This window comes from Papio anubis, chromosome 7 (assembly GCF_008728515.1).
Source record: "Papio anubis isolate 15944 chromosome 7, Panubis1.0, whole genome shotgun sequence".
Lineage (NCBI taxonomy): Eukaryota > Metazoa > Chordata > Mammalia > Primates > Cercopithecidae > Papio > Papio anubis.
The window spans coordinates 104284225-104298139 of record NC_044982.1 but is presented as its reverse complement, the minus strand read 5'-3'; the positions used below and the strand labels follow the sequence as shown (position 1 = coordinate 104298139).

The window sequence follows — 13915 nt, the reverse complement described above, 5'->3', positions numbered from 1 at the left end:
CTTTGTGCCTCACTGAGGAAAAATAACTAAACATGGGCAGAGGAGACCCTAAGAAGCCAAGAGACAAAATGTCATCATATGTACTCCCTGTCCAAGCTTGTTGGAGGGGGCACAAGAAGAAGCACCCAGATGCTTCAGACAACTCCTCAGAGCTTTCAAAGAAGTGCCATGTCAGCTAAAGAGAAAAGAAAATTTGAAGATGTGGCAAAGGCAGACAAGGCTGGCTAGGAAAGAGAAATGAAAACTTACATCCTCCCTAAAGGGTAAAACAAAAGAAGTTCCAGCATCCCAACACACCCAAGAGGTCTCCTTTGGCCTCTTCTTGTTCTATTCCACGCATCACCAAAAATCAAAGAACATCCCAGCCTATCTGTTAGTGATGTTGCAAAGAAAGTAGGAGAGATGTAGTTATAAAACCACTATGGAGGATAGGCAGCCTTAGAAACAGACACCTGTGAAGCTGGAAGAAAAATGCAAAAGGAATATTGCTGCATACCGAGCTAAAGGAAAGCCTGATGCAGCAAAAATAAGGGAGCTGTCAAGGCTGAAAAAGCAAGAAAAAGAAAGGAGAAACATGAGAAAGAGGAAGAAGATGAGGAGGAAGGAAAGATGGGGAAGATGAAGATGATGAATAAGCTAGTTCTAGTAGTTTTTTTCTTGTATATAATGTATTTAAGCTCCCTCATACTAAATTCATTCCTTTTAAAGAAATACATTAAAATGTAAGGCCATGTAAGATTTGTTTTTAAACCATACAGTGTCTTTTTTTTTTGTATAGTCAACATACTACCTAATGTGTCTTTAGGTAACCCTATCCTGGTGGTATTTTCAATAGCCACCAACCTTGCCTGGTGCAGTATGGGGGTTATAAATTGGCATGGAAATTTAAAGCAGGCTCTTGTTGGTGTGCAGCATAAATTAGTTATGTATGTGGACGGTAGTGCCTTCATCTTTAGTCGTCTCTGATGCAGCTTACACAAAATAATTGCTGTTCTGTTAACTAAATACCACTTGGGCTGGGCGTGGTGGCTCATGCCTATAATCCCAGCACTTTGGGAGGCCAAGGCAGAAGGATCGCTTGAGGTCAGGAGTTTGAGACCAACTTGGGCAACATGGTGAGACCCCATCTCTACAAAAAAAGCAAAAGTTAGCCAGGTGTGGTGGCACATGTCTGTAGTCCCAGTTACACAGGGGCTGAGGCAGGAGGATCACTTGAGCCCAGGAGGCAGAGGCTACAGTGAGCCGTAATTGCACCACCGCACTCCAGCCTGGGTAACAGAGTGAAACCCTGTCTCCAAAAATACGTACATACATACATACATACATACATACTACTCTGTAATTTTTTAAAAAGTTACAGCTGTTTTGTTGACATTCTGAATGTTTCTAAGTAAATACAATTTTTTAAATTAAAAAAAAACAACAAATTCCTGTGCTTGCATCTTGTGCACATATACTAAAACTTCGATGATACAAAGATTAGCATGGCCCCTACCGAGGTTGACACACAAACTCATGAAGTGTTCTACATTTAAAAACCAAAAAATAAATTTCTGTATACAACATAAACGACAAAAAAGGAAAAGGCTAGGAAAAGTATATGTAGAAAATATAACAGAAAAAAGTTAATGTCTTTATAACATAAAGAGTTGATACAAATATTATTGGAAAAAATATGAAGGTACCTGCCTGTCTGCTTGCCCACCTACAATTGTGTTCCACAGAACAGCCCCAGCCTCCCTCCGTCCCTCCCTTCCTTCCCTCTCGCTGTCCTCCTTCCTCCCTCCCTCCCTTCCTTTCTGCCTGCCTTCCTTCTCTCTGTCGTTTGTTTTGAGACGGGGTCTCACTCTGTCACCTAGGCTAGAGTGCAGTGGCAAAATCATAGCTCACTACAGCCCCAATCTCCTGGGTCCAAGCGAGCCTCCTGCCTCAGTGTCCCAAGTAGCTGAGACCACAGGCGTGCACCACCACACCTAGCTAATTTTTAAATTTTTTGTAGAGACAGGGTCTTGCTTTGTTTCCAGGGCTGGTCTTGAACTCCTAGTCTTAAGTGATCCTTCCGCCTTAGCCTCCCAAAGTGCTGGGATTACAGGTGTGAGCCACCACACCCAGCCTCCAGTCATCTTCTTAAAATTCAAAATGTCAAATCTTCAGTGATTTCCGACTGCTCCTTGGCCTGCGAATTACCACCTGCTCTAGCTGTACTGATTGCCTCTGCTCTCTAAGCATACAAAGTGCTTTTCAACCTCAGAGCCTTTGCACATGACTCTTCATTTGGAATGTTTTTCCCAGCTTGTCCTAGCTTATCCGTTCTCCAAGTTGGCTTAAATGCCACACCTCAGGGATATTTTTTCTGACCAGTCCAGCCAAGGAAGACCTGCCTTTTTTTTTTTTTTTTTTTCTTTTCTCTTGTTGTTTTCTTCATAGAACTTACCACAAATTGTGGTTAATTTAATTTTTGTTCCTTTGCTTGCTTGTGTTTTGCCTGTGTCTCTTACTAGATGTCGCTTCCATGAGACCAGAGCCATGTCTGTGTAATTCTCCTTTTTATCCCCAGTGCCTAGCAGAATGCCTGGCACCTAAATGGTCTCAATGAATACTTGCTGAAGGAATGAAGTTCATAAAAAAAGATCATGAAGTGCTTGCTTCGGCAGTACACATACTAAAATCAGAACGCTATGGAGAAGATGAGCATGGCCCCTGCGCAAGGACGATGTGCAAATTCATGAAGCATTCCATATTTTTACACTGTGTGCCTGTATCTAAACAGCTCATGTACCCCATAAATATATACACCTACTATGTACTCACAAAAATTAAAAATAAAAATAAATAAGAAAAAACAAGAAAAGGAAAGGGCGTGCCCTCTATTAACCTGTGAGGAGGGGGTGAGACGAGACCAGAGGTGAGAGTAAGCAGTGAGGGGAAACTTGTGCTTTTTACTCTATACAAACCTTTTTTTTTTTTTTTTTTTTGAGACAGAGTTTCACTCTTGTTGCCCAGGCTGGAGTGCGATGGTGCGATCCTGGCTCACTGCAACCTCCCCTTCCTGGGTTCAAGAAATTCTCCTGCCCCAGCCTCCTGAGTAGCTGGGATTACATGCGCTTGCCACCATGCCTAGCTAATTTTTGTACTTTTAGTAGAGATGGGGTTTCTCCATGTTGGTAGGCTGGTCTCAAACTCCTGACCTCAGGTGATCCTCCAGCCTCGGCCTCCAAAAGTGCTGTGATTACAGGTGTGAGCCACCATGCCTGGTTTTTTGTTTTGTTTTGTTTTGTTTGAGACAGAGTCTCACTCTGTTGCCCAAGCTGGAATGCAGTGGCACAATCTTGTCTCACTGCAACCTCCTCCTCCCAGGTTCAAGCAATTCTCATGCCTCAGCCTCTGGAGTAGCTGGGACTACGGGCACATTGCACCACAACTGCTAATTTTTGTATTTTTAGTAGAGAAGGGGTTTCTCCATGTTGGTCAGGCTGGTCTCAAACTCCTGACCTCAAGTTATCTGCCCACCTCAGCCTCCCAAAGTGCTGGGATTACAGATGTGAGCCACCGTGCCTGGCCACGAACTTGCTTTTTTAAAAAACCTAAAGAATCTATTCCTTTACAACTTAAAAAATAATTAAAAAGACAAGAAAAAGGACTTCCCATTGAAAGTTGCCAGTCACCCAAGTAATGCAAATTAAAACAATGAGCTATTGTTTGCTTATTAAAATAGTGAACCTTGTTTTTAAAAAGAAGCTACTTGATGCTGTTTAGTTGTGTGGTAAAATAAAAGCTCGCAGGCACAGCTGGTGCTGCTGATTTCAGCTGCTGCAGCCACATAAAGACTCATGTGGGAGTCAGTCAGCCCACACCTGGGAATGCTACAGAAACGATCTGAGAGGAAGGAAGAGCTATATGCACAAAGATACTCATTTCAACATGTGGATAAAAACCAAATAATAGAATTGTCCGAATGGCCCAACAGCAGGGGATTGGGTAAATATGTTAGGACACATATATCAAAAATGATGCTTATGTCATAATACTAAGTAAAAAAAACCCAAAAGAACAAAAATGGCTACAGCACAGTTTGGTTGCTACAATAGCAATTATGTAAACTCTCTCTCTTTCCCTCTTTTTTTTTTTTTTTTTTTAAAGACAGGGTCTTGCTCTGTTGCCCAGGCTGGAGTGCAGTGATATAATCCTAGCTCACTACAGCCTCAAACTCCTGGGCTCAAGCCATCTTCCTGCCTCAGCCTCCCAAGTAGCTGGGACTACAGGCATGCACCACTGTACTCTGCAATTTTTAAAATTTTTAGTAAAGACAGGGGCTCACTCTGTTGCCCAGGCTAGTCTTGAACTCCTGGCCTCAAGTGATCCTCCCACCTTGACCTCCCAAAGTGCTGGGAATACAGGCAGGAGCCACTGCGCCTGCCCGAACTCTCTCTTAAAAAGAATGGAAGAAAATGTAAGAAACAACAATAACTATTATCTGGAATGGTAAGATTATAGGTAATTTTTTCATTCTCAATAATGTTACTATTCTTTTAGAAAGGTTAATTTGATAGAGCTTTTACGATTTTTAAAAATAAATTTTAACAGAAAGAGCCAACCCCTGCACTGAATCCATCATATTAACAGTGAAGGTGAGGCCGGGCACGGTGGCGCACACCTGTAATCCCAGCACTTTGGGAGGCCAAGGCAGGTGGATCAGTTGAGGTCAGGAGTTCAAGACCAGCCTAGCCAACATGGTGAACCCCGTCTCTACTAAAAATACAAAAATTAGTTGGGCGTGGTGGCGGGCATCTGTAGTCTAAGCTACTTGGGAGGCTGAGGCACGAGAATCATTCAAACCTGGGAGGTGGATGTTGCAGTGAGCTGAGAATGTGCCACTGCACTCCAGCCTGGATGACAGAGGGAGACTCCATCTCAAACAAAACAAAACAGTGAAGGTGTTAGTGAAGTCTCCTTATCTCACTCACTCTCCCAGCTCATCGGGTGCACATGTGTATGCCTTTGGAGTAGATATGGCAGGCATCTCACCCCGTTTTCCAACAGAAGAGGAAAGGTGCTGTGGCTGGCCCAAGGCCACAGTGAAAAATGACCCATCTAGAGCTAGGTTTCAGACATCCCAAACAATCCTCTCTCCCAGCACCTCAGCCTCCTAAGAGGCCTTGAGAAAGATGGCAGCGAAGCCCGAAGCTGTCTTGTCTTCCAGGACTACAGGATGTAGGAGGTGAAGCACCACCTCAGTATGTCTCAGCCAGGCCCAGGGAGCAGGAGAGCAGCTGCCAGGGGCCCTCAGGAGTGGCTGTGCTGTGTCATCCCCCTGCCACAGGTAGGGGACTGGGAGGACTGGGACACTCACGGATATCCACTGCTTCCTGTCGCCGACCCACTCCTCGACCCCTGCCAGGCGGCGTTGCTTGTACTTGGAGAGTTCTTGATAGGCCACAAACTCATTCAGAAACAGCTTGATTCCGAGCAGCTCAGCTACCACTGGGCAGTCCTCCCACACCACACCCATCAAGAAGGCTACAGGCCGCAGGATGTAGGAACAGATGACCTGAGGGCACAAGGGTATGACTGGCACTGAGGGCTGGGCCTGGGCTCTGCTGGGCCTCCAGCCACCACTCACTGCCCACCTGGGGCCATCCTCTCTACAGACTGAGTGTGGTGGCCAGAAACGCACCTGGAAGCTGAGCCCTTGGACGTCCACCATGTCTCCCAGCCAGGAGAGGGCAGCATTGATGAAGTCCAGCACAGCCAGGAACGCAATCAGGTTGGCAGCGATGTTGGCGACCACCTTCACGGAGATGGCGGCCCCAGTGCTGGCTGCTTCTATGAGGTTCTGAGCATCTCTGTTATTGTGATCAAGAATGATCATTACTGGCCTGTCTCCACAATCAGCAAGGATCCCTATCCTATAGGCTCAAATAGGAACCCTGGAAGAGCATTTCAGAGCAGGAAAATCTAATTTTCCCTGAGACCCAGAGAGAAAAAGGGGCTGGTCAAAGCACTGGGATAAGATCCAGGTTTCTAGCGCTGAACTGTCCGAGATGGAAGCCATCAGCCACACGTGACAGGAGGCTGTCTGAATTGAGTTGTGCTGTACAAAATACAGACCAGATTCTGAGGATTTAGTACCAAAAAATGCAAAATATCTCAATAATTCTTATACTGGTTACATGTTGAAATGACAGTACTTTGGGGTATACAGGGTTAAGTAAAATGGGTTATTAAAATCACCCATTTCTTTTCACTTTTTAAAAGACAACTACTAGAAAATAACAGGCGCCTCACATTACATTTCCATGGGACAGTGCTGCTCCAGTGCCTCAGAAGGTTGTGAGGTTGGGGTCGTCCACTGTGCCCAAGCAAATGTGTCCAATGTGGTGCCTTTTCAACATTGTTTAAGGTTTAAAGGTTACCTAACAGTTATTAAGACTACGACAGGATGTTAGGAGGTGAGTGAAATCAAAGATGGCACTCAGAATGTCAATGTGTGGTTGACACCCTGGCGGTCAGAGCTCAGGCACATAGAGATGGGGGCATGGGGCCTTTCTATGACTCTCCTCAACATGTACACACACCAGGCCACAGACCCAAGAACCAGGCCACACCCCCGAGCCTTGCCCAGTTCATTGTTTCCTGCTGGCCAGAGACTGGAAATTAAGATATGAGAACTGGAGTGTGCATTTTTGCAAATGCTATGGTCTGAATGCCAGTGTGGCAGTATTATGAGGTGGGACATTTAAGGGGTGATTGGGTCATGAGGGCTCTGCCTTCCTGAATGGATTAATCCATTCCTGAATGTTGGATTAATGGATTAATGGGATAATGGGTTATCATGGGAGTAGGACTGGTTGCTTTTTGTTTTTGGGACGGAGTTTTGCTCTGTTGCCCAGGCTGAAGTGCAGTGGCACAATCTAGGCTCGCTGGAACTCCACTTCCTGGATTCAAGCAATTCTCGTGCCTCAGCCCCCCAAGTGGCTGGAATTACAGGTGTGAGCCTCTATGCCCGGCTAACTTTTGTATTTTTAGTAGAGATGGGGTTTTACCATGTTGGCCAGGCTGGTCTCGAACTCCTGACTTTAAGTGATTTGCCTGCCTCAGCCTCTCAAAGTGCTGGGATTACAGGCATGAACCATCGCAACTGGCCTTGACTTGTGGCTTCTTAAGAAAAGGAAGAGAGATCTGAGCTGGCATGCTCAGTTCCCTGCCCGGCACCCCTCAACCCCTCGCCATGTGATGCCCTATGCCACCTTGGGACTCTGCAGAATGCCCAGCAGCAAGAAGGCTCTCGCCAGATACGACCCCTCAACCTTGGACTTCTCAGCCTCCATAGCTGTAAGAAATAAATTCTTATTCTTTATAACTTACCTAGTTTCAGGTATTCTGTTATAAGCAACAGAAAATGGACTAAAATAGCAAATGAAGACAAAACCAGGGCAGGGAAAGTGGAGAGATGGGCCTGGGCTGGTGGAAGACAGTGAAGGACAGAGAGAAGAGTACCCTCTGTTTTGCTCCCCCCACCTTGTACAACTACCCCCTCTGCAGGACCTCCTGCTGTGCTCACCCATAGGTCAGTTTAAGTCCTTCCTCCCTCCTAAACTTGGACTCCTCCACCTCCGGGTAGACCAGCTTGGAGAGGGCCAAAGCACAAGGGGCAGCCATCACGGAGGCTGCAATCAACGAGGTGGCATCGATCTGCAAGAGTGAGAGTGCGGGTTCTAGGTGGACAGTCAGAAGAAATGCTGGCGACCAAGGAGTGCAGCCTAGGGCAGCAAGGGCACATGTGTAGTCTGTCCCACTGATATGTCCTCATTGTCATAACTGCTGTCATCACTAATAATAATACCTTTTATGTGTCGAAGGTCACAGGCTATATGTATAGGACCTTCTATTTCTTCCTGGTGCTTCCCTAAGTTAGGAATGACAAATATTATTATCCTCATTTTACAGACAAGAAAACTGAGACTCCAAAGGATGAAATACGGCTTCCCAAAATAAAGGAAGAGAAGGAATTAAAGCCCATCACATCTTTTGGCTCCAAGTTCAAGATTCTTTCTTCCTTTTTAGGCTGTCACTGTTGACCACTAATCCCCGTGAGCTGAGGTTTCCCCCTTAGTGGAGGAATTTGTGATGGTTTCAGACAAAGCTCTAGAACCTGAGAGTTGAAATGAAATGGATTTAAGAGCTAACCCAATTCCACCTTAGTGTAGGTATGTACTAGCATAGGAAGGTACTCCCTCTCTAGGCCCTCTCTTTGAATGCTTACTGTGACAGGGAACTCACCATTACAAGGCAACCCATCACATCCAATCCTGCAGTTTGAGAACTCCTTCTCAGGAAATCTGCCTCCTATGACAGCCACCGTTTGGCCCCGAGTCTCCTTCTGGGAGCCACACTACGAAAACCCTTTCCAGCAAGATGGCAGAGCAGTGTCGGCCCCTGGGATTCTCCTTTCCAGAAATTTTTATCTTCAGTGTGACCCCAAACCCTTCGCTTCTCTATTCTTTTCCACAGAGAAATATGACATGTTTCCCCCATCACTGTATCATTTACTAAGCAGGGAAACCAGAACCAACTCAGACATCTAACAATGGGAGACTGGCTAAGCATCATCAGGCTGTCATTGAAAACGATGGTCATCAAGGCCTCACAATGACATGGGAAAGGGCCCACAACATTGCAGGTAGAGAATAAACAAAACTGGGGGCAGTAGGGAAACAAACTCCACAACGATGCATGAAAAGATTAGAAAGAAATACACCAAAATGGCAATGAATTGACTGTCCATGGCTAGTGGGGCCAGGGGTGATTTTCTTTATTTTTTCTTCTGAGACAGAGTCTTGCTCTGTCACCCAGGCTGAAGTGTAGTGGTGCAATCTTGGCTCACTGCAACCTCTGCTTCCCAGGTTTAAGCAATTCTCCTCCCTCAGCCTCTGGAGTAGCTGGGATTACAGGCATGCGCCACCGAGCCCAGATAATTTTTGTATTTTTAGTAGAGATGGTGTTTCACCATGTTGGCCAGGCTAGTCTCGAACTCCTGACCTTGTGATCTGCCCACCTGGGCCTCCCAAAGTGCTGGGATTACAGGCATGAGCCACCATCCCTGGCCAATTTTCTTTTTTTTCTGCATTTTGGTATCTTTCTTTTCTTTTTTTCTTTTTTTTTTTTTGTTTCTGTTTTTGAGACAGAGTCTGGCTCTTTCGCCCAGGCTGGAGTGCAGTGGTGCGCTCTTGGCTCACTGCAAGCTCTGCCTCCTGGGTTCACGCCATTCTCCTGCCTCAGCCTCCTGAGTAGCTGGGACTACAGGCGCCCGCTACCTCGCGCAGCTAATTTTTTCTTTTTGTATTTTTAGTAGAGACGGGGTTTCACCGTGTTAGCCAGGATGATCTCAATCTCCCGACCTCGTGATCCACCTGCCTTGGCCTCCCAAAGATTATAGGCATTTTGGTATCTTTCGAAATGTCCACGACAATATTTTTTTTAATAAACAAAAAAGCAAAATAGATGTTTCTTCTTAAAGTTTGTAATAAGCCAACTGCATTCTCAAGTGTTAAATAAAAATAAAAAGGAGGAAGGAGGTAAGTTGAAGACAGACACTCAGGCTGATAAAAGCAGAGGGCAGGCCAGACACAGTGGCTCACACCTGTAATCCCAGCATTTTGGGAGGCCAAGGCGGGCAGATCACTTGACGTCAGGAGTTCAAGACCAGCCTGGTCAACATGGTGAAACCCCATCTCTACTAAAAACACAAAAATTAGGCCGGGCGCAGCGGCTCATGCCTGTAATCCCAGCACTTCAGGAAGCCAAGGTAGGAGGATCACAAGGTCAGGAGTTCGAGACCAGTCTGGCCAGAATAGTGAAACCCCATCTCTACTAAAAATAGAGAAAATTATCCAGGTGTGGCGGTGTGTGCCTGTAATCCCAGCTACTTGGGAGGCTGAGGCAGGAGAATCGCATAAACCCAGGAGGCGGAGGTTGCAATGAGCCGAGATCGCACAATTGCACTCCAGCCCAGGCAATAGTGCAAGACTCCATCTCAAAAAAAAACACCAAAAAACAAAAAAACAAAAATTAGCCTGGTGTGGTGGTGGGTGCCTATAATCCTAGCTCCTTGGGAGGCTGAGGCACAAGAATGGATTGAACCCGGGAGGCAGAGGTTGCAGTGATCTGAGCACTCCAGCCTGGGTGACAGAGTGAGACTCCATCTCAAAAAAAAAAAAAAAAAAAAAAAGAAAGAAATAAAAAAGAAAAGCAGAGGGCAGATCATGGGCACCCCTCATTACCATCTCAGGGAAGTGCCAGGCCTGCTGCTGAGAAGCCAGGCTGGAGACCCTCTCAGACTCTGAATCCAAGGAATTGTGTCTTTCTTCTTTTTCTAAACCCCAGTTGTTTCTTTTTAATGATCGACAAAACTCCTTAAAACGTGAACAAGAATTGGCAGCAGCCTGATACCTCCCCAGGGCCCTGTGTGGACACTGGGTGTGCAAGCCTGGGCCCCTGCCCCTTGCTGGATGAAGCCCACTCGGGGCAGGTGTCCTCTCTGGACTTTCTGGGCCAGGCTTTGCGACTTCACCTGCTTCCTCCTCAGTTGCCCAGCCCCAGCTGGGATGGTGCCACACCTGGAATCTTGGTATTTTCCTTCCACTAGGCAGGATCCTGCCCCTTCCTCTGACTTGTAGATTACATCTGGTTTGTAAACCTGAGTCACAGCAGGGAACACACCCTGCAGTTGTCACATTCCTGGACACTGTCCCCTGGGTGACCCAGTTGTGGTCACAGCCTCAAATGCTGGGGTTGCTAGTTTCCAGTTCATCATGGAAAGGGCTGAGTCCTGCACAGGCAGGACTCCCTGGGCACCGGGCCAGCCCACACCCACCTCCCCACTGCTAACTACTCTGCAGGGCCGTGACATTCCCCAGCCCTGCCTCCCAGGCACCTGGCCAGGAAAGCCTTCCATCCTAGCATCCCAGGGCCCACACCTGCCCATGGCCCTTCTTTCTCTGACCCAAAGGTCTCGCTCTGTCACCCAGGCTGGAGTGTAATGGTATGATCATGGCTCACAATAGCCTTGACCTCCTGTGCTCAAGTGATCCTCCCACTTCAGCCTCCCCAGTACCTGGGACTATAGATGTGTGCCACCATGCCCAGGTAATTTTTTATTTTTTAAAGTTTTTATAGCGATAGGGGTCTCCCTATGTTGGTCTCAAGCTCCTGGTCTCAGTCATCCTCCTGCCTTGGCCTCCCAAAGTAATGGAATTACAGGCATGAGCCACTGCACCCAGCCTAGTAGCTACATTTCTTTGTTTTTTGAAACAGAGTCTTGCTGTGTTGCCCAGGCTGGAGTGCAATGGCACGATCTTGGTTCACTGCAACCTCTGCCTCCTGGGTTCAAGCAATTCTCCCACCTCAGCCTCTTAAGTAGCTGGAATTAAAGGCACCTGACATCATGCCTGGCTAATTTTTGTATTTTTGTAGAGACGGGGTTTCTCCATGTTGCCCAGGCTGGTCTTGAACTCCTGACCTCAGGTGACCCACCCATCTTGGCCTCCCAAAGTGCTGGGATTACAGGTGTGAGCCAACACACCCGGCCATAGCCACATTTTAAAAAGGAAAAAGAAATAGGTTAAATTAATTTTAATAATTTCATTTTTAATTTAATATTTAACTCAATATATCCAAAATATTTTCTTTCCACCCATGTAATCAATATAAAACTATCAATATGGATGACAAAATAAAAATTAAAAATTAATAAAACATCTTAAAATTTTTTCAATACGACTAGCCACATTTCAGGTGTTCAATAGCCATGTGTTTGGGGGCTACTGTATTGGCCAGTGGAGGCCTAGATATATCCAGATATCAGCAATAGGAGGGATGTGCGGAGAAGAGAGCCAGAGATTGAGCAACAAAGTGGTCTTAAGAATGTGGGAGCTGGCCGGGCGCGGTGGCTCAAGCCTGTAATCCCAGCACTTTGGGAGGCCGAGACGGGCGGATCACGAAGTCAGGAGATCGAGACCATCCTGGCGAACACGGGAAACCCCGTCTCTACTAAAAAATACAAAGAAACTCGCCCGGCGAGGTGGCGGGCGCCTGTAGTCCCAGCTACTCGGGAGGCTGAGGCAGGAGAATGGCAGGAACCCGGGAGGCGGAGCTTGCAGTGAGCCGAGAGCGCGCCACTGCACTCCAGCCTGGGCGACGGAGCCAGACTCTGTCTCAAACAAAAAAATAAAACTAAAAAAAAATAAAAATAAAAAGAATCTGGGAGCTTGGAGGCCGGGCGCAGTGGCTCATGCCTATAATGCCAGCACTTTGGGAGGCCAAGGCGGGCAGATCACCTGAAGTCAGGAGTTCGAGGCCAGCCTGGCCAACATAGTGAAACCCTGTCTCTACTAAAAATACAAAAATTATCTGGGCGTGGTGGCGCATGCCTGTAATCCCAGCTGCTTGGCAGGCTGAGGCAGGAGAATTGCTTGAACCCATGAGGTGGAGGTTGTAGTGAGCCGAGATCAAGCCACTGCACTCCAGCCTGGGCGACAGAGGGAGACTCTGCCTCAAAAAAAAGAATCTGGGAGCTTGAAGGAAAGAGCAAGAGAGACCCTTCTGGGATTCAGGGGCTGAGGGTAGAGCCAAAGATACCGAGGAACTGACTGGGGAAGGAAGTTAAGAGGGAGTGCAGTGCAGGGCTGGTGCAGTGACTGCCATGAGCCAGGTGGTGGCAGAAGAGAGCTGCTCTGGAGACAAGACTGGGGGCAGATCCAGAGATTGAAGGGAAGTAAGGTTTGTTAGGTGCTTTTCAAACTCTGGGCCAGCTATAGTTGTAGTCTGGGGCTTTCAAATCAGAGACTGTGAATGGAGGCTGAAGGGCACCTAGGGCTGATCCTGGCTGCCTCTGCCCATTCTGTGCAGCTAAAGGGAAGTGGGTACCCAGGCCCTATCAATGGGGAAGCCAGATTGCCCAGTGCTGGGCCTGGACTTTTGCCTGAGAAAGGGAAGGAAAAAGGGCTGAGTTTTAAGCCAGACTGTGGAAATGGGCGAGCATTCTTCCAGTGTTTCAGTTCTAAGTAATGACTAGGAAGAACACCAGGGTTATTCTTTTCGTTGGCTGAAGGAACCAGAACAATCTTAAGACATTTAAAGCCCTAAGTTCCGAAAATATAATGGCATCCCCTCCCCCAATATCCTGCCATGAAGAAAAGTTTCAGGAACAAAGTTTTGGGTTTCCATTTTTGAAATATCAAATTCCTTCTCTTGGGACTCTGAAAACAATACCCAGAATGAAGGGCTCAGAAGCCGCCTCGGAAGAAGCTTTTCTCTCCTGCCCTCCCATCTCTCAGTCCAATTCTCCCTCAAGGCTAGCCATAAAAACTAGAATTCCTCTTCTCCAAGGCAGGGCACGGTGACCAGAAGCCCTTTTCCCAAAACCCAGCCATCAAAGCCTAAACACATTGCTCTAACTTCTCTCTGCCTTTCTGGGTAAAAACTGGCAATAAAGAAATTATCTGACATACCTTGTCTGACTGCAGGTCATAAGACCCCCCTTCCAGAAGGAAGAAATGCATGCTCACAGAGGCCAAGAAGAGTCTACGCAGACAGGTTTTGCGGTTTTTCCTCCACTCAGTATTAGATCACACTGCGTTTGTCCAATTCTGTTTCTACGTGGCTGTCCTTACTTTGTTGAACCTGAGCACAAAATTTCCCTGTATCTTTGGGTCTTCATTCTGAAGGCTCCCATGTGTATACATTAAATAAATTTGTGTGCCTTTCTCCTGTTAATCTGCCTTTTGTGAGTTGATTTTTCCGTGAACCTTCAGGGGGTGTAAGGGAAATTTTCCCTTGGCCCCTACACTACCAAAAACAATTGGTGGTGGGGTAGGTGGGGAGTGCACCAGCTTTAATGAGCCCTTTCTAGGCCTCA

The 13915-nt window shown here is 46.8% G+C and overlaps 1 protein-coding gene and 2 non-coding genes across 4 annotated transcripts in view; 2 read left to right on the top strand and 1 right to left on the bottom strand.

The window, feature by feature from the left end:
* Positions 1–13915, bottom strand: part of SLC28A1 (solute carrier family 28 member 1) — an 80945-nt gene that overhangs the window by 20389 nt on the left and 46641 nt on the right. For both annotated transcript variants that reach the window (XM_031668382.1, XM_031668383.1), the window contains 3 exons: positions 7562–7692; positions 5675–5843; positions 5351–5548 (listed from right to left, as the gene is read on the bottom strand). In XM_031668382.1, coding sequence (XP_031524242.1) covers positions 5351–5548; positions 5675–5843; positions 7562–7692 — 498 coding nt within the window. The remainder of the gene's footprint in view (positions 1–5350; positions 5549–5674; positions 5844–7561; positions 7693–13915) is intronic.
* LOC116276042 lies at positions 1433–1535 on the top strand. The gene has a single exon (XR_004185496.1). It is a non-coding gene; the product is annotated as a U6 spliceosomal RNA (small nuclear RNA).
* Positions 2639–2745, top strand: LOC116276003. The gene has a single exon (XR_004185465.1). It is a non-coding gene; the product is annotated as a U6 spliceosomal RNA (small nuclear RNA).